Below are 20,745 nucleotides of genomic sequence, written 5' to 3'. Positions count from 1 at the left end.
TTTTAGAAAAGACTTTTAGAGTCAGTTTGATTGTGTAGAAGAGAAAAAAAAAATTTTGAATTAAAATAAAAAATGTAAAATTTATGATGTTTTTTGAAAAAAAAAATTGAATAGTATTTTTTTTTTCTTCAACCAAACCATCGGCTTGAAGGAAGGAGTATGGAAAGAAAGAAAACCATTATTAATTTGAATTTCTTTATAATATTTTAACAAAGACTAACCATTAATATTGATAGATCAAGATAAAGAAGTATATTTTATTTTAAGAGTTACTTTCTAAGTAAAATTAGACTTAAATTTAAATTTAAGATAATATTACAATCTATTTTAATAGTTGTTGTTAGATTTATCACAGAATCGGCATAATATTTCATGAGTTCACAAGAAAAAAAAAATATAGGAGATAAAATAAAAATACTAAATTTTATGTTTGAGAGAAAAAATAAATACAAATTTTTTATTTAAGATCCAGAAAAAAAAATTGTTTCCAAATTGAAATGACATAGGGGGAAGCAAATATCTATTTTTTATTTTTTCTTATTTTATTTTCTTAAAAATAAATATTATTGTTATTTCAAAATATTAAAAATAATAAATAATTTGATGTTAGGAAAAAATAATGGAATAATATAACTAAAATTTATAATAAATGAATAATTTTGAATATATAAATTATACTAAATTAAAATTCATGATAAATAAATATTTATATATACATCATATTATATTTTAGATTTATAATAAATAATTTATATTGCAATATACAATTATTTTTTACTATTGATAATTAAAAAAATTGAAATTGAATTTAGAAATAAATATTAAAAGGATAAATTCATAGATATAAGAAGTTTTTTTATAAATAAAAAACGTTATTGTAAAAGAAAAGCCCCTGAAAGCATTCACATTGAAAAATAGTCTCTAAAAACACTTTCATTCAAAGTAATTATTCTAATTTATATATAGATAAAATAACATTTTTTTTCATTTTAAATTTTATTAATCTAAATTGTACATAATTTTTATTCCATTCCTCATTACTCCTACTATTCCTATTTCTTTTATCTCCATCTGGGCTCTAATTCAAACAAAACATTACTATAGTTTTTTTTTAAACTGTTATCTAATTAGAAGTTATTGTAAATATAACTTTTAATAAAATTATTATAAATATAAACAATTTTATCATGTAAGAACAATAATATAAAATATTTTTAAATTAAACTTTATATTTAATATTCAGAATATATAAAAATATTTTATACTTTTTATCCAATAAATAAGATTAGATAAAAGAAAGAAAGAAGAAGAAGACAAGTTAGAATGATTCAATTCAAAATTATGAGCCCTGACCCCTGACTCCATTTTCAAAATTCTGATTCCTTTTTTGAAAACTAGAGGGGATAGCTCTGAAACAGCAATCAAAGCACTCCTCTTTGGTCCCTCTTTTGTTTTTCAGTTCCTTCCTTCCCTCCACTTTCTGTCTCTTGCCTTTATTTTCAATTACCAACCTCCTCCTTCTTCAGCCCCCAAATTTATTGCTTTCTCTTATCATGCCACCTACATTTCTCTGTGACCATGCTTGATCTTTTTCTTTGGCCACACACAAACCATCTCATTGCACCCTTTGGTTTCTCTGTCTGCCCCACCAACAATTTCATCCCCAAAGCCATTCCTGAGCGTCAAAGTTTGCAGCTTTAACAAGCTACTGGACTCTTCTTCTTGTCTCCCTCAATGGGTCATCTTGTTCTGGTGATGCAGATTTGAATGAAGGGCATTTGGTGAAGGTGGTGAGGTAGCTATGGTCGCTGAAGCTTGGATTGTGAAGATGGGTAACCAGGTAAGCGCCAATCTCAAGCACGCTCTTCTTCTTGAACCTTCCGCAAGGAGAAAACACAACCCCAAAAGGCAAGATAATAGTACCAGCAGTAAAGAAGTAATTGGGATTCTTTCTTTCGAAGTAGCAAATGTAATGTCCAAAACCGTTCACCTCCACAGATCCTTGTCGGAGCCCGAGATCGTGAAGCTCAGGAACGAGATCTCGAACTCACAGGGTGTCCAAAACCTTGTTTCCTCCGAAGAGGGTTATCTCCTCGAGCTGGCTCGAGCAGAGAAGCTCGAGGAGCTGAACCGCGTTGCAAACGTGGTTTCTAGATTGGGGAAGAAGTGTTCCTTGCCTGCTTTGCAAGGCTTTGAGCATGTTTATGGGGACATTGTTAGTGGGGTCATAGATGTGAAGGAATTGGGGTTCTTAGTTAAACACATGGAAGGAATGGTGAGGAAAATGGATAGGTATGTTAGTGCTACCAGGAGTTTGCACAGTGAAATGGGGGTTTTGAATGATTTGGAGCAAGCAGTGAAGAAGTTTCAGCATGAGGAGAGCAGAAGGGCGTTTGAGCAGAAACTCACTTGGCAGAAGCAAGATGTGAAGCATCTAAAGGAGATTTCGCTTTGGAATCAGAACTTTGATAAGGTTGTTGAGTTGTTGGCCAGGACAGTTTGTACCCTTTATGCTAGAATCTGTATTATCTTTGGTGATTCTACATGGAGAAAAAGTAATAGTCTTGGGCTTAGTGGAGTTTCTCCAAGTCCAACATTGCAAAATGAGTGTGGGTTAGTGTCTGGCCAGATTAATGTTCCTATGAGTTCTGAGAAGTTGAAAAACATACATTGCAAGAGAAATAGGAGAACTGCTGTGGAGACAAGGGAAACTATTAGTAAGCCTATGAGGAGAGGTGAATTGGCATATCTTCAACTCGAAGATTTTGGTTTTCCTTGCGGAACAAGTCCGGGGAGACTTTTCATGGAATGTCTGAGTTTAAGCAGCTCGGTTGTGAAATTAGACGATGACGATGATGATTATGTTGTTGATCGCGAGGACCTACACGGTCACATATCAAGCAGTCATAGTATTGATGTTGGGAATAAGGCCAAGAAAAGGGATCACTTGTACAATTCTGGTGGTCCAAATCATGTTCAAAGTGGTGTTCCTTTCACCGAAGATCTAAGTTGCTCAACCTTTGGTCCCCAAAGTAGATTAGCTGTTTATGCTCCTCCTTCTACACTTGGAGGCTGTGCTCTAGCATTGCACTATGCCAATGTCATAATCGTCATGGAGAAACTCCTTAGGTATCCACATTTAGTTGGTGAGGAAGCTAGGAATAATCTATATCAGATGCTACCAACGAGCTTAAGGTTGTCTCTGAAAGGCAAACTTAAGACCTATATCAAGAACTTGGCCATATATGATGCACCTCTTGCCCATGACTGGAAGGTTACTCTTGATGGGATACTCAAGTGGCTTGCTCCACTTGCTCATAACATGATCAGGTGGCAAAGTGAGAGGAATTTTGAGCAGCACCAAATTGTTAACAGGACAAATGTGCTGCTATTTCAGACATTATACTTTGCTGACAAGGACAGGACAGAGGAAGCTATATGCCAGCTTCTTATGGGACTCAATTACATATGCCGTTATGAACAACAACAAAACGTGTTGTTGGGTTGTGCAAGTAGTTTTGATTTTGAAGATTGCATGGAATGGCAACTGCAATGTGGAGCTTTTCCCAGTTGAATAAATTCTGAATATTGAAATCCTCAATGTGATGAACATTTCCTTAGTTTGTATTTAGAATGCCATACATCGACATCATTTTGATGCGGCATGGATTTCTAAACTTTGTACATTTAGGACTCTTGTTGAAGGCTTGAAAAGTATAGTAAAATTTAATTGTAATTCGAGGTATAAAGTATATAAGCTGTCATATTTTTGACACAGGCAAAAGTGTTCATACAGAACCTGCAAATATGTTTATATGCTGTTTACTTTATGCTTACAGTTACATTGTGCTTTTTTATTTATTTATTTTTGGTGCATTGCTTATATTATGCATTGTTAGAACTATTATTATTATGAATAAAACACTAACACAGAAACTAGTACTGATGCTGATATCTTATTCCTTTAGTTGCTGTTGATTTATTCATGTATTCACTTCTAATATTCTATTCAGTAGTTTTGCATTATGAATTTATGATTGTTCATGATCCCATTGACTTGGTTCATGGTGCTAATTCAGAAAGTGCGCGCTTCTTCGTTAGAGGGCGTGAAAAAATTGAATTGTGAAACTTCAAATTTCATACCAAACATCCCTCTCAAGCTTTAAATACTTGGGCCAGTGTCAAAATTGCAGTACAAGATCATTAAACCTTAGAACATCTCCAGCGGTGACAAACTCGTTCTTAGCAGAAAAGTAATTAACAGAAAAAAGAGGGAGGGTAACGGTTGTTTTGGATCCGCCACGAAAAAACCCAAATCGCTGACATGAAGAATACAATCAAAAGTAAAAATCAACAATTAAAAATCCCAAAATTAAAACTCAGAATGAATTAATCCCTACTGTTAAAATTCATGGTAGGGAGATAGAAACGAGAGAAAAGAGAAACTTGATATTAATTTGTGTAATGCTCAAATGAGCAAATCAATTCTTACGTGAGTACATTGAGTCTTATATAGTTAAACTTGTAACTAATTTGTAACCAACTAAACTAATTTGTAATTAACTAAACTAAATTGTAACAACCTAAACTAATAACTAATTTGTAACTAACTAAACTAATTTTTATCTCTAATACCTGCAAGCTGAAAGGTGTTGAAAACACTTCTAGCTTAGAGAAGACAATACATCAACATCAAAGGAAATGAAAAAAAAATTGAAAACTTGAAATATAACTAAACATGCCGGAAATACATCGGCCAAAAAACAGAAACTTCTAGAAATCTTCCATCAACTTTGACTTTCTCAATCTTCTTCCAAAAGTCCAAAGCAAGCATCAAAGCTTAACCATCAAGCAAAATTAGTAACAAGGCCACTTGACAAAAGCTCAAATCATTATTAATCCATGAAACTATCAAAGGTTAATCACCAAGCACAAACTATACTTTAAAGTTTAACCATTTGACAGAAGCAACGAGGCTTAACCATCAAGAGCAGATGCAAAAACAATGATTCAATGCTTAACCATTCATGGCAGAAGCTTAAACAATGCTTAATTACCATGGACAGAAGCATACATTAACAAAATAGAAGAATCACAAATTTGTCTTCTATGAGAATTTTTCACAAACACTTTGTGAACCAACAATAATCAAGGCTTAACCACTCATGACAGAAGCTAACAAATGAACAATGCTTAACCACCACACATGACAAAAGTTAAAATCATCAAAACAAGTCAAACAATAAGTCAAAATCTTTATAAGCATTTAATCAAACACCTTGTAGGCAGAAATTAGACAGTGCTAAACATGGAGAAACTTACACAAACTTCATTTGGTGGAGATCACTTGACATTGAACGCCCCTGTTATCTCTGCTGAGAAAGCATACCATGAGCAGCTTTCCGTTGCTGAGATCACCAACAGTGCCTTTGAGCCATCCTCCATAATGGCCAAGTGTGACCCTCGCCACGGCAAGTACATGGCGTGTTGTTTGATGTATCGCGGCGATGTCGTGCCGAAGGATGTGAATGCTGCAGTGGCAAGGTGGCACGGCGGCGCAGTGGCGTGGTGAAGAGAAACCAATGGCAGCGGCAACGTAGTAGAGAAACGCAACAGCAGCCTGGTAGTGAAAAGCAGCAACAATAACAGATCGCATGGCAATAATTTTCCATCTTCAGAAGCAAACTGGATGCGTTTGATTTGCACAGAGATAGCAAGAGCTTCACGATGCAGAACAACCTTTCACATAAGCGCAGAGTGTGCCCAAGAGGAGCTGGCACCAAGCAGCGAAAAAAAAAAAAACAAGCAGCGGAAAAAAGATAGGTTTTGACTTTGCTCTGATATATTAAGTCTTTGTTAAATTTGTAATTGATTTGTAACCGATTAAACTAATCTGTACTAAACTAAATTGTAACAAATTAAATTAATAATTAATTTTTATTTCTAATACCAATCAAATCCAAAGTGAAAACTCAAAATCAATGATTAAAAACCCCAAAATAAAAATTCAGAAATTAAACCCAACTAAAGAAGCAAAAGTGAGAATCAATGCTTCCATCTAGTTCATTTGTTCATCTTTGGCGCCATAGGCAGAATCAATGTTATCAAAGTCAACAAATTTATCATGAATGATAAATTGTAATTAAATCAAAATATAAAATTTATACTTTCTGTACACAATCTTTTTTCTGTAAACTGGATTTTCAGTGAATTTATTTGTGCCCCCAGGGGCCCCTCCCCAATTCAGAGCGACCCGGCTCATTGTCCTGTGATAGGTGGAAAAAGCTTTTGCTGCGAAGCAGCTTCAAGCTGAGGAATTCATTTGTAGTACTGAGTGACTATGCATGCCATTCTTGGGTCTTAGCATGTTTGATTGATGGTATAAAACAACCACGTGTTTTAGTCGTGCTTGTTTGAAGCTAGGCCTTTGTATTTGGAATTTTATTCTGTAAAACTTAGTTTTTAGGTTAGAATTTGCTGACATTTTTGTGGAATCTATAGTAATAATATACCATACAAGTTTTAGTGATATTTGAGTTACATGTTCTCTTAATTAATTAAAAATTGAGTTTAGTTTGTCGAGGCTTACGGAGATAAAGTTATTCTTCACTTCTAACCAATTACAGTATATTTCAAGATATTGGGATGTGGCATAGTCGGCATTAAAGTATGAGATGTCTGAGACTGAAAATGTAGTGAGTTATTAGTGCCACTCTTATTATGTTTTTGGGAGCACTACCTATACACACATCTACTTTTTTTTTTAAGGTAAGAGACTATTTACACACATCTATACATACTACTTCAAGTCATGTATCTTGTCCACGACTTTTACACTTTCAATAATGGTTTGCGTTTGGCTTGTAAATGACGTACGTTATTAGCATTCTCATTTATTTACACTTTTTTTTGTTAATACTAATACTAACTTCTAATAGAAATTTATTTAGTTCTCAATTAAATATTATTTTACTCGTGTCAACCTTATAAACAAATTAATTAATAAATACTATATTTGAATAACAGTTTTATGCATTATTAATCATTTTAGAAGACATTGCCAATTATCGATGACCGTATTAGTAGAGGAAAGTACTAACGAGCTTCCTGGTATGTAGCCTCTTTCGGTCATTTTTGTTTCGATCAAAGGGAGTGGCAAGGTTAAGCGCAAGGCAAAGGAAAAGTAATGTAAGATAGTAGTAATATCTAGTCTCACTTTTTAAAATTTAAAAATTATTTTAAAGCTTGAGTTAAAAATATTAACATTTAAAAGAATAGTTATTTGGCAAGTGATGATTTTATGGAAAAACTAAAATCAATGGGGCACACAATCTTTTGTGAACAAATAAAAAATATGCGCAACTCAAGTTCCCAATATTATTCCTTAAACAATAAAAAAAATCATTTCAATTTTTCAATGAGAAATAAAAAAACTCAAAATTGAACTCTAAATCAACCTTTTTTGGATTTCATCAAACTTAATCCCTCTCTATGTTTCAAAATCAGGCTTTGGTATTTTGTTGAATTTTTTTGGGGAAGAGAGGGATTGTTGTCATTTTGGTAGTTGATGGTCAAATTCATGAAAGAAAAGAATAGCTTAACAATGACATCACCGGTAAACATCAAAGACATAAAGAATTTTTTTCAATTAATTGAAGTATTAAACAATGTATATTTATGAGTTGTTATAAATTTTTTTATACTTGTATGTTTAATTATTTCTTACAAAGAAAAAAAGACAACATCAACAACATGCAAAAAGAAGTGATTAGCAAAAAAAAGGCGATGTGATTGACTTGGGAGACAGAAACAAGATGATGGCCATGGCAATGAGTCATTGGAAGGACTAGGTCTGACTTGAGTGATATGCAAACAGAAACCTAGATCTTCTCCAGAAGAAGCTCTCTCCAGCGCCTCTATCTTTCTTTACTTTCTCCTCATTTTGCTTTTATTTTTCTTGGTTGGAGATGCAAGAGGAGATATAATTTTATGGTAGGGAATGTAATACATTGTAAGGAGGGTATATGCTTGATTGTAGAAGGAGAAGTTTCTCTCTCATTAGCTTCTAACTTATTTTTTTATTTGCATTTTTCTTCATAAAAATAAGTTTTTTATAATTGTAGAACTTTAGTAAAATAGTATTTGATGTCTCATAATTTGAAGACAAACCAGTCTTCAAAAATTGGATCAAACATTAAATATATAATTAGTTTGTATTGGATGCAGAAGATCTTTTTCACTCGAATACCCATCAAGTTAGATCAAACTCATCAGATCAGTGTTATGAAATTCGATTTAACCCGACTGATTAGATTGGTCAAATCGGGATTTGATGGCCTAATCGGATCAATTTCACTATTGGATCATTTATGTATGGGATTTGGGATTACTTGACCAAACCCGATTGGTTTTTAGGGAGCCTAGTGACCCGCCCTGGTTTTACAAATTGGATTGGATTATGCACACACACAAAAATGGACCACCTCTATGAGTTATTTTGATATCTAATTATTATCAATTGTTATTTTAAGTTTTGGAGTATGAATGAACTTTTCTTAATCAAATAATGATAATTATATACTTATATATAATAGATACATATATAATTTTGAATTTTTAATATATAACAGACCAATTATTGACCCACAGGTTGAACTACTTATCCATTGACTCACTATCTCGACCAGACTAATGACTAAACTGATTTTTATAACACCGCATCAAAGTACATATTTATATCTAATTAAATTCATTTGATTTTTAATTCTTATATACATCATATATTAATATATAAGCCTAATTAAAAAATATCCTTTTAAGATCACATCCATTTATAAGAAAAAAACAAGAACAAGCAAGTAATACTACATAACAACAAAAAGCATGAGATGCAAATTTAGGATCTTGCTGGTTTTTCTGGTTTTTATATCAATGTTACTAGCTGCTGGTATATGTCAATAAGTTATTGGTTCATGTCCTTTGATGTACTTGGGTAGGGGTCCTTGTATAGATGAACATGACTTTTTTTTTATCAGTGTATATATATATATATATAAACATAACAGAAGAAAATAATACATAATTAGCAAAATTAATTTATATAGATGAACATGACTTTTTTTTACCAGTGTATATATAGATCAACAGATTTAAACACTATGTTGGATCCCTCCTTAATTAGAGAGGTTCTAGAAAATTTTAGAGCTTTCTAGAAAAGTGTAGAATTTTTTAAAACGTTCTGGAGAATTCTAGAATGTGTGGAATATTCTGGAGATGTGTGAAACCTTCTGAAATTTTATGGAAGAGTATGAAAGGATACGAAAGGGAGTAGAAGAGTGTAGAGACTCCTAGAATATGTGGAACATTCTAGAGGATTAATTTTCACCCTAGGATACAAGTAATCTTCACCATTCATTGTGGAGGTGGAATAGTATAAATAAGGGTAGGAGCCTTCATTCCTAACCATCCAAGACAAGAGTGAATTCACTTCTTAGAGTGAGAAAGCTAGAAAGTTAGAGAGACTCTTTGAGAAAGAAGATAAATAGCTTGAGAAGTCTCTATCCTCAAGCTTAAGTGAGTCATTGTAGAGTGAGTCAATTTTGTAAACACATCCTTGTAACCCTAGTATCATTTTGCACAGTGGAAGAATCTTCATATGAAAGAATTATAATCGTGTGCTCCCATTACTATCTTTAATTACTAAGTATCTATCTTAAACTTCACGAAATGAAAAAGTCTGAATTTTCCCAACACACTAATATGAAAATGAATGGTCTTTCTCCTAGCTAGCTTTACGGAAAAACAAATTCCAAGATTAGTTTTTATCTTAATCATCATCAACAAACAAATTAAATCAAACAATTCACATCTTTAAAAAACAAATTCTATTTTGAAGTACCATTAGTGACCAAATTCACCTTATGTAATCACATTGTCCAAGTTTATTTTTCCTTACGACCTTTAACCAAAGCAAAAAATTGATGGTAGTGATCAAACAAATTATGAGACAGGGGCGAAGGGCCATATTAAATCCAAGAGCCTAGCTAATACAATACACGTATATAGTACCTATCCCAGGCATACGTACTGAAAAATTGCTATGGCAAAATAAATGCAATTAGTACATTAATTTCATCAATATAAAAAACCTGAGGTCTTCTAGTTATGGATCACATTTCGACTATGTAAATTGTATTTTGGCAGAGATTTATCAAGTAGAGTATGCTAACTATAGAGCTATAACTTTTATTTTAGCCATACAAATCAATTCCTTAGTTTCTTAAGCACCCCGCGTACTCAGCATCAAATTTATATGGAGACTGCTGAAATTGATTTTTTAACACTTCATATGCTAGCTTGGGAGAGTAAAATTCTGAACTATGGTGCATCCAAATCCACTAATACATCTTTCCCTTCGATAGATTAACCACAGATAATAGATTTAGTAAAAGTGAATGTAGTCCCCACCCCCCACCCCCCGAAAAAAAATAATAGAATATCCATTTCTTATTCTTTTTCTTCAAACTACCCACAAATCAATTAGACTCTGAATATATACCTCTCTATTCACTTATCAAACACTCACCTTTTCATTGAGATGAGAACTTATTAAAGTTATGTTTAATTTGCTATCAGGATTTAAGGGGCTCAAAAATTGATTCACCATACCTTGATTTTAGAGTTTCAAATTAAAGAGCAAATTTAATGATTTTCCCGAACTTTTAAGAGGCAATAAAAGTTAAATAAGAATGTTGTTTAAAACATGATTTAATCATGTAATTCTACCACCGATGACAAATATAAATATTTTCAAGATGATTTTTGTAGCAAATCTAGATAGCAGACGCTTTCGTGATCAAGTAGATATGTTTCTTTGAGTTAGAGCCTATGTGCAGTGTTAAGAGATTTAAAAGAGAGACACCCAATTTTGCAATTCAGTAATTCTATAGTAGAATGAAGGTAAGAATCCTAACATTCAATCTTAATCAGGCTTCTTTTATGGTAATCAACTTCCCAGCCTTGGTACCATCAACTAAAAAACCTCCATATATTTCATAGCCGACAAATTCTCCAAAGTAGCCACTATCCACCAAAACAGCACATTTAGATAAATAATTAAATAAACATTTGTCAAATCAGAGCCTATTTAATTACTTGATTGTGAAACTTAATGATTCAAGTTTTAAAAAATTATAAGAAGCTGATAAATCATTATTAAATCAAATAACCTTTTCCAACTCTTCTTTCTTTAAGAGGATCTTTAAGAGGATAAGGCATTACAACGTGTTACAAGGAGACGTATAAATTTTTAAAAAACGCGTTAAATGATTACAATTTACATTGCAGCATATATATATATATATATATTCTTATGACAAAAGCTAGATAAAAAGCTACCCTATCTTACATAAGCATAGAGATGCAAGCAGAAATTAAGAACTAACCAAAATAAAAAGAGAAAAGAACCAACAAGCCAGTAACATTTGTTTGTCATTGACAGTGCCATAAGTTGGAGTAGCTGAAATATATTACCAGGTTCAAGGTTCACCAATATATATGGTTTCTTCTTCTTCTTATACTTACCTTAACTTTTTCTCTCACTCATGACTTGTTCTCTCTTATGGTAATGTTGGTGTATGTATCGGCCCCCGAGAAAACGACGTGCTCCGCACCTGCCTACGCGCACGCGGCCCCACAAAACCCTAATTTCCAAGACCCTCTAAAAGCAGTGCTTGTTGTTCGTTCCCATTATATAATACTACAAGCAAACAAGAAAACATTAATTGGAAGAAAAAAAATGTAGAAATAAAAAAAATAAATACAATGAGAGAGAAAATATATTGGCTCCCCTAATAACAGCACAGCTCACGCCAAGAAAGAGAACAAATCAAAAACATTTCTTTTCCTTTGTTCTTGTCAAATACTACTCAGTAGTTTTGTTGTGTTCTTTCTCTTTCTATATCTTATTGTTAGATAGTACTGTCTCCTATTTTGGTTTTGTTTATTATCTCTCTCTCTCCATCTTTTCTCTGTTTCTGCCCTCGTATTTGCTCTCTTTTGTGCTTGATTCTGTGAAAGGTTTCGCATCTGTTCCGTCTCATGTCCACTCAGATCACTTCTTCATAGGTAGCCAAAAAGAATAATCAAACAAATTTAAAAGAAGGAAAAAGGAGTGAGAACACTTCTTGATCGTCTGATCTTGAATCCTTTTTTTTTCATCTCATGAAACAGCTATTTTGATCAAACTCTTCAGTTAGTACCCTTTACTTGATTCCTCTTGAGTATTTGAATCCAATTCTCTCTTCTAATCACCTCACCTCTCATTTTTCTTTACCCTCTCATCCATGGGACCAAGCAAACATCATATGTTAGGTCTTCAGAGAGAAAATATCTAGCTAAGCCCTTTGTTTCTTATAAGCTATGTGGGTTTGACTTCTTTTTTTTTTTTTTGCTCTCTTGCAATTTCAACAAGTGAAAGAAAACTCGGAAGACAAAAACCAAAAATCCAAAACTAAACCACTATCAGCTACATAGTCTTCGAAGAAGGTAGCATACACCTCACAGGTCAATTTTTTGCATTTTCTGGGTCTGAAGTAACTGCTATTGCTATAGACATGTGTATTTTTTTTACCTTAACCTGAACTGAATTAATCTCTGCAGCAACTGTGGCAAATCCTTGGTGGACGGGTCAGGGAGGGTTATCTGGGGTTGACCACCCAGGAACCCATTCACCTGGCCTAGGCAAACGCCCCTCAGACCTTGGAATCAGCGAAAACAGTGGTGGGCACAATAGAGAAGAAGATGAAGACAATAGAGATGAACCAAAAGAGGGTGCAGTTGAGGTTGGAACCCGCAGACCAAGAGGAAGACCTCCTGGATCCAAAAACAAGCCAAAACCACCCATTTTCGTGACAAGGGACAGCCCAAATACCCTGAGGAGCCACGTGATGGAGGTAACTGGAGGAGCTGATGTTGCAGAAAGTGTAGCCCAATTCGCAAGGAGGCGTCAGCGTGGGGTTTGTGTGCTCAGCGGGAGTGGCTCAGTGGCCAATGTTACTCTTAGACAGCCTTCTGCTCCTGGTGCTGTGGTGGCACTTCATGGAAGGTTCGAGATTCTGTCCCTAACCGGGACTTTCCTACCTGGTCCTGCTCCTCCAGGATCCACAGGACTCACCGTGTATCTGACGGGAGGACAGGGCCAGATAGTGGGAGGGAGTGTGGTTGGATCTCTAGTTGCAGCAGGACCAGTGATGGTCATTGCTGCAACTTTTGCTAATGCAACATATGAGAGACTTCCACTTGATGAGGATGATGAGGGGCCCAGTTCAGCGGCGGGGGCGCAAGGTGGAGGATCGTCGCCACCCCCACCGCTTGGAATTGGAAGCAGTGGGGGTGGACAGTTGCAGGGTGGGATGCCAGATCCATCATCTATGCCTTTGTATAATCTTCCACCAAATGGAGGAGTGGGGCAGGTAGGGCATGAAGCTCTTGCTTGGGCTCATGGACGAGCACCTTTCTGAATCATGGTGGGAGGGATCTAATAATCAAATTCAACCTGCTTTGTATTGATCTTGTGCTGTATTTTGAAGGATGTAGGACATTGGAAAAAGAGTTGCAAGGTTAGAGTACTAATTATATAGTTGTGAATCGAAGAACTATATGAGAGAGGAAGCTAGCAAGCTTCCAAGCAAGCAAAGCATGCTTATTTTATCGATGTACATGGATTATGAACCTTCTTTTTCTCTCTTTTGCTTCTGTGTTTCGAATAAAAAGATGATCATGGGCGTCTTTTTAATATATTTATGAATAATTTAGTAGTTTTTATCCACCGTCGGGTATTTTTTTTGTCCCTTTATTAATCTCTTGGTTGCATTTTTATTTGATTTCTTTATTATTTTATTTTATTATTGATGCACTTCATGTCTTTGGTGGTTTAAATATATGATGGGATCGAAATTATTAGACTTTCAAAATATATATGATGAAGTTGGGGTTTTGAAGGGAGGGGAGAATCATCTTAATCATGATATCAGATAGAATTGTGTTTCCAAGTCCTATCAAGGATTGATGGTTCTCAAACTTCTTCTCTTTCACCCTAATTACCCTTTATTTCGATCTGGGAAGAAAATGAAAACACTGTTAGGGTTTGTGAACTTGAGACTTCTGCATCTAGAATTCGGCTTGTGTAATTGCACAGTGGATAGGGCTATACTGCCCAGATCTTCTTAGTAATTATTGTTTAATCCGAGAGATGCTGTCTTCTTGATCTTGTTATGTCTTAATCCTTTTTTAATCAAATGAATTTAAGCATGGATTAGTGATTTTGTATATACATAGATGAAAATTATAATCATTAATTGGATTCAACACAAGATATAAAATGTAAAAGAATTCTTCGTATTGGATATTCTGAAGCGTGTAACATTCTCTTTTGTCGCTTGTGCACCTCAGTGTTGCATGCGCACAATTAAAGTGCTAGCTAAAAGCTTTAACTATGTGGGGGTATATCTTGCCATAATTTGCTGTTTGTTCAAGACCAAAACTGTCTGAGTTTGGGTATGGCTCTCTTCTTCGTACATTGATTTGATCAAGTTCCAGACACTTCTGTTTTTCCAAACCCACGTGTTAATGTTTATAGAATTTAAGATGAATCCCACGAAGACACTCATAAAGTTCATTTTGGCAGAATGGGGAATTTTCTGTCCATACCCTATACATGGATCGATTAAGATGCTAGCTGCAGAAAGAGTGTGACTCTTTCTCCAAGAAATGTACTAATAATATATTACTACATAATTAAAAACACTGTTTTCTTCTTCTAATTAAACACATATAGAGAGCTGTCTTTATATGCCTAGCTAGTGCAAAGTCTCTTGTTTTCAAATTAAAATATGGTTTAAACTATTTTGGTAGCTAATATGATAATATTATTGTAACTGTACTCCCTTAATCCATGCCTCCTTAAGTACTTTAAGGGTCACTACTTAGTTGATAAGAAAATCCGGTAAAAACATGGGAAGATAGATATTTTAGGGGTGACATACAAACATGACGGATATTGACCCTTGTTTTTGTTTGCCGTATTATTAGTGATCTTACAAAGAAGTGTTTCATATGAAGTAACGAATAGTTAAGCAATTTTTTTTTAGAGACAGTGTACTATTGGCCTTAAGTTAAATCCAATGGGGTAAAGGGTAGTTAGTTCATGACTATAGCATAAATGTGATTCATTCGTTAGAAACATTGTGTTTGATGTCTGATTTCACATCTTTTAACTTTAAAATGGTCTGGAAGATGGTGTGGGGGATTCAATTAATGCATTGTGAAAATGGCGTGGAAGAGCTGAGAGAATGAGTATATGATTGTTAAACTTCTAATTTTCAGTAAAACTGGTGAAGGAGAAAGGATAACCTTTTAAGTTAATTAACTCATAATTTATTTATTTATTTATTGTCTTCAATTACAAATCATAAGTATTTTTTAACTCATTGAATTATAGATTAATCTTACTCACTGTGTATAACTGTTCTTACCTCAAAAAATTTTACACATAAAAAAAATCAAATACAAATTATTTCATTAAATAAATCTATGAAAAAAAATATATTACATAATTATGTCCATCCTTTTTATTCAACTTATAATATTAACATGGTGAATTTGTTCGATGAGTTTATTTTATTAAGTTATAACTTATAAGCTATAAGCTTCTTCAACTAGCTTATAGTTAGTAGCTTTTTTTTTACCATATTTATATTTTAACATTTTAGTTCAATTTCATTTTTTTTCTTTTTTTTTTTACATTACGGTTAAAGTTTTTTTTCACTTCTCGGATTAAAAAAAACAACCTCTATGCGTTGTCAGCTTTTGTTTTCCGTTGAAATCTTCTCTATTTACGAACAGTATATATTCACATTTAGATTGTGATTCCTACTTTCTATCAACATTGTTTCACGGACGTACCTTCCATTTCATATTTCAAAATCTTTGAATTCGTCCAGTAGTCTAAGAAAAATTAAGCAATTTCTAGAAATTGTGTTTTTCTTTATATATTTAACCTTTCACTTTGCACTGATGTTCAATATTTTCTTATGGTGTTTGTGATAACTATTTTCTTTTTATAGCATCCTAAAATATTGGTTGATTGAACATCTAAATACTATAAGATTAATATTTGTTTTTCCATGGACAATATCTGTATTCTTTTTTATGAATTCCCCGGAAAGAATGTGAATGAGCTAGATTAATTGTGTCTCTATATGTTTGCATAAATTAGTCTACAAAAAATAATGGACTTTATTGTGTGTCATTTTATTTAATATTTGAATAAAATATATGATCTTATGTTTTTTTTTTATTATCATAACATTGTTACAAAATATATATCATTTTTATCGATAACGATTAATACTCGTAAAACAAAATCTAAAGAATTTTTTTCTTAATTAATTTTTTTTTATGATAAGATCCTTATACTCAAGATCTTACAATTCACACAATTTATTTACATATATATTCGTTTTAATTAAGTCCTCGATATTAATGCTTCATGCATGAAACATTCAAAACCTAATATGTGATTTTATCACCACGAGTTATTACTCAAAACAAAAATATTACCTCTAATCGTGTGTATAAGTAATAGATTAACTTTTTTTCCTAGTAAACAATAACTAGTTTTTAATTCAAAATAAATTGGTTAAGGAACTAAAATAAGAAAGTATTTATTATAAAAATCTTGAGTGTGTAAAAAATTTTATGAAATATCTCCTAATAAAAAAATCTTTTTTTAGTTCCTTAGTTAATGTCTTAAGAACACGAGTGAACATTTATTTTTCTTTTATACCTTAATTTATCATTAATTGTATGTGTTAGACACTCACTTAGTTGATTATGGGTATTGACATTAAATGTGATTATCACTTATAATGTTTAAACTTAAGGCTATTTTTGGATTAAAAGTTGAATTTATGATAGTATTAAAAATGTGATCACACTTCCTTTTTTATCTTGATGATTTGTGTTATGTTTCTTATATAAAAGTATACACATGAGTAAAGGAATAAAGATAAATTATTGTAATTATTATTCTTTATTAGTTTTTTTGCTTATTTTTATTTATACTATACTACTTATTGTAGTTATTATATTATTTATTTCAATTTTTAGAAGTTATTTGTCATAGGATATATTGATAAAATTTTAAAATTGATGAAAAAACTAAATTATAATTACCTAAAAAGATATTTTATTTTAACAAATAATTATGTCGTTTATGTCATTTTATATATATTTTTAGTTAATTTTAAAATTAACTTTACTAGATGCATCTAATTAAACAAGATAGTTTTTCAGTTTTCTACAAGTTCTTCAACCCTATCAATTAAGTATTTGATAAAATTATTTATTAATTTTGTTAACAAATATAAAATTACTTCAATAAACATGTTTATATAGCATTTTTATATGAATTTTAATTTTATTTTATGGATAAAAAATATTTTGAATAATTATATTTTTAATTTTTCTAATTAGTTTTGAACTCTTATATTTTTTATCTAAAGATCAAATATTTTAATTACATTTTGTTTAGTTTTGATTACTATATTTGGTCCATAATAATCTTATATTATATCTTAAAATGTTCTCATTTAAATAAAAATAAAAAACTCACACTTATGGTATTTATGATTGAGAGAAAAGAAAGAGAAAGAAAAAGAAATAAAATATTGTAATGATTAAAATAAATAGTGTATCATAAAATATACCCTAGTATCCTACCTTATGCAATTCAGCAAAAAGTGAATTTAAAAAATACTATAAGGATAAAAAGAATATTTTATTATCTAATTTTGCCAAAATGTTGGTTAAATTTAATTATTATTTTTTATCTATGGAAGATGAACACAGATACCAAAGGCTTATAACAACTTACCTTGTTGAATATAATCACTTAAGTTAGATTTCTCGATAATTTAAGTTATTTTTATTTATTACATAAGGTGTAAAACATTTTAATATATATTAAAAAAAGTCAAAACGTGAGAAACTGCAATGTGGAGAGTCAAACTTTTAACATTAACATCACTCTTAGATTAATCTTTCCCTAACGTAAATTGAATTAGATCAGTGTAATTCATCCTTTTTATAATACAAAAAATGACAAACATTCAATATGGAGAGTCAAACACCCTTAAATTAATCTTTCTTTATTGCGTACACGATGAGTTAGGAAGATCAGTGTAATTATTCTTTTTATATTGATGGATTAACATGTCCTATATTTATTTCAAAAACTAAGAAGTATAATTTAAGAAATTTTATGAGATAATGTTTTTTTACATCAATTTATTTATTTATTTTTCTTTTGTCTCATACAATTAATTGGTATATCTTGTTTTATTTTTTCTCATTTCATTATTTCATACATACAATTTATTTATTTATCATCTTTGTATATTCAAAATTTAAGTTATTAACAAATTCTCTTCCCACTTTCCCTTCCCTCAATTTATTGATTTATAGGATATTTTATAAAATTATTTAAAATTTATTAAAGTGGTTTAGGATTTTTGCATAATTTATTTTTAGGTTATTAATTTTAATAGTTTTAAATACTTTCTTAAAAAAATTTATTTTACCAAACACCAGTTAAGCTTTTAAGTAAACTTTTATTTAGCAAAAAAATTATAAATAAAAATTTAATTAAAATAATCATTCAAACATGCCAATACTCCATATCTTTTTTTTCGTTTTACCATAAATTCATTGTACATGTATCACTTCAATTTTTTGATCCCTTTATCTTTCAAAATGCTCCATTTTTTGCCGTTTTTAAGCTGGACTTTCTGCTCCAATTTATCATGCATGTTCCACCATATTTATTATTTAATGAAGAATATGGAATCACGATCATAACTGGAAAAAGTCAGATGACCTTGGTTTTTTTTTAATGATGGTCACTCATACAATAGTTAAGAGATTTACGCCTCTTAATTAGTACGCAAGTTATAGGACTCCATTTCATCACCAATAATAAAAACAAATATCTAAGACGTCGTCAGACAATATAGTCTGAATCCTAGTCTAACATTTAGGAAAATTGATTTTACTAAATGCGCAAGATTAAGATTAAAGAGTCGATCAAGTAGTGAAATCAAAAGCTTAGTTTTCTTTAAAAGGAGTCTCCAATTCAAATGAGTTTTTTTATGAATTTTTTTCTTCTTAAATGAGTTTAATTAATCTAGCTTAAATTTATTAGGAACCATCAATATAATATTTGAATACTAAGACAAAAAAAATACACGTGTACATATTTAATGTCGTCCAGCTTTAGCAAGCATATAATCATATAAAAGTTTAGGATAAATTATAATTTAAGTCACTATAATTTTTATAAATATTTAATTTTGTTCTTTTTATTTTTAAATCAAAATATTTAATTTCTTTATTTTTCAGAATAAGAAACTTTGATGTTTCTCTCAATCAATCATCCAAAATTAAATACTAATATATTAATGTTGATGTAATGCTAATGTGAGCGGTTAACATGACACTTATACTACAAAAGATTAAATAAAGTAAGAAAAGAAAAAATATTTAAACAAAAATTGAATTCATGATTTTTTTTATTCAAAAATAAGATAATGAACAACTAAAATATTTATTTTATTTATTTAACTTTATAAATATTATTTAATATGTATCATTAGTTAAGAGATATTAGTTTTTTTAAATTATAAAATTGAAATTAAAAATATTTAATATATAAAGCTTTTTAATTTTATTTTATATCATTTTATATATTTGTAAATTATTTTTATTCTAATTATATAAATTGATAAAATTTTAATATTTAATTTTTTAGCAAACTTACGTGTTAATCTTTTTTTTTAACTATAAAAAATTATTTAGTAAATATTTTTTTTAATACCAAATATATAAATCAAGAAAATTACATAATTAATATGTAAATTATTAATAAAAATTATGTAAATTTATTTTTATATATAAATAATATAAATTTTTATCTTAATTATAAAAGTGATACATTTTTAATTTTACATTATTTAAATATTATTTTTAGTTTACGTATAAATTACATACAATATTTTTTAAAATAATCTATATATAGTTTTTATGATTTTTAAAAAATTATAAGAAAATAAGAACCAATTTTTATATATAATAGTTTATTAATTTATATTAAAATAAAATTATCTAATAAAAATAAATACATATAAAATTAAATATTAAATATTTTATTTTAATTTATAAATTTTTATAATTAAATATAAGAATAACTCTTAATTAAGGATGCAAGTAAAATAGTGTTTATAACATTAATTAAACAAAGTAACATTTGATTTTGGATGATTAACCAACAAAATAATCAAAATTATTTATTCTGAAAAATATGGAAATTAAATGTCTTGATTTAAAGATAGGAGGACTAAAATTAAGGATTTGAAATTATAGGAGACCAAAATTTTAATTTGACCAAAAGTTTAATTACTTAGTTAGTATTTTTAGTTTAAATTGTATTTTGATTCTTCTATTTTCAATTCAATTAAGTTTGCAACTTTTTTCTATATTTATAACTTAAATTTTTTTAAAAAACTATTTCATATCCTAAATCAAGCACCAATTTACATATTTATACTATTTATTTTAAAATTTTATTACTAAAAATGTAATTATTACAAAAAAATATAATTGTCTGAATTGGTGTAATATAGGCGCTAG

The 20,745-nt window shown here is 30.5% G+C and overlaps 2 protein-coding genes and 1 long non-coding RNA gene across 3 annotated transcripts; 2 read left to right on the top strand and 1 right to left on the bottom strand.

Moving 5' to 3' along the window:
* The first annotated feature begins 1,374 nt into the window (after positions 1-1,374).
* LOC100819666 (protein PSK SIMULATOR 1) lies at positions 1,375-3,832 on the top strand. Its single transcript, XM_041013428.1, has one exon. The coding sequence runs from the start codon at positions 1,802-1,804 to the stop codon at positions 3,572-3,574; it is 1,773 nt and encodes a 590-aa protein (XP_040869362.1). The 5' UTR covers positions 1,375-1,801; the 3' UTR covers positions 3,575-3,832.
* A 599-nt stretch (positions 3,833-4,431) lies between these two features.
* Positions 4,432-6,252, bottom strand: LOC113000782 (uncharacterized). Its single transcript, XR_003266084.2, has 2 exons — positions 5,323-6,252; positions 4,432-4,839 (listed from the first exon to the last, which is right to left on the bottom strand). It is a non-coding gene; the product is annotated as an uncharacterized lncRNA (long non-coding RNA).
* A 6,695-nt stretch (positions 6,253-12,947) lies between these two features.
* LOC100819125 (AT-hook motif nuclear-localized protein 20) lies at positions 12,948-13,797 on the top strand. Its single transcript, XM_014772557.3, has one exon. It carries the CDS (start codon positions 12,948-12,950, stop codon positions 13,518-13,520), a length of 573 nt encoding a protein of 190 aa, XP_014628043.2. The 3' UTR covers positions 13,521-13,797.
* Positions 13,798-20,745: the final 6,948 nt, after the last annotated feature.

The sequence above is a fragment of the Glycine max genome, chromosome 20 (assembly GCF_000004515.6).
Source record: "Glycine max cultivar Williams 82 chromosome 20, Glycine_max_v4.0, whole genome shotgun sequence".
NCBI classification, from domain to species: domain Eukaryota; kingdom Viridiplantae; phylum Streptophyta; class Magnoliopsida; order Fabales; family Fabaceae; genus Glycine; species Glycine max.
The sequence above is the reverse complement of the archived record's forward strand: the minus strand, read 5'-3'. Positions and strand labels throughout refer to the sequence as shown.

Bases quoted from the DNA above. Each gene is read 5' to 3' on its own strand.
- LOC100819666 (XM_041013428.1), top strand. From the start codon at position 1,802: ATGGTCGCTGAAGCTTGGATTGTGAAGATGGGTAACCAGGTAAGCGCC.
- LOC100819125 (XM_014772557.3), top strand. From the start codon at position 12,948: ATGGAGGTAACTGGAGGAGCTGATGTTGCAGAAAGTGTAGCCCAATTC.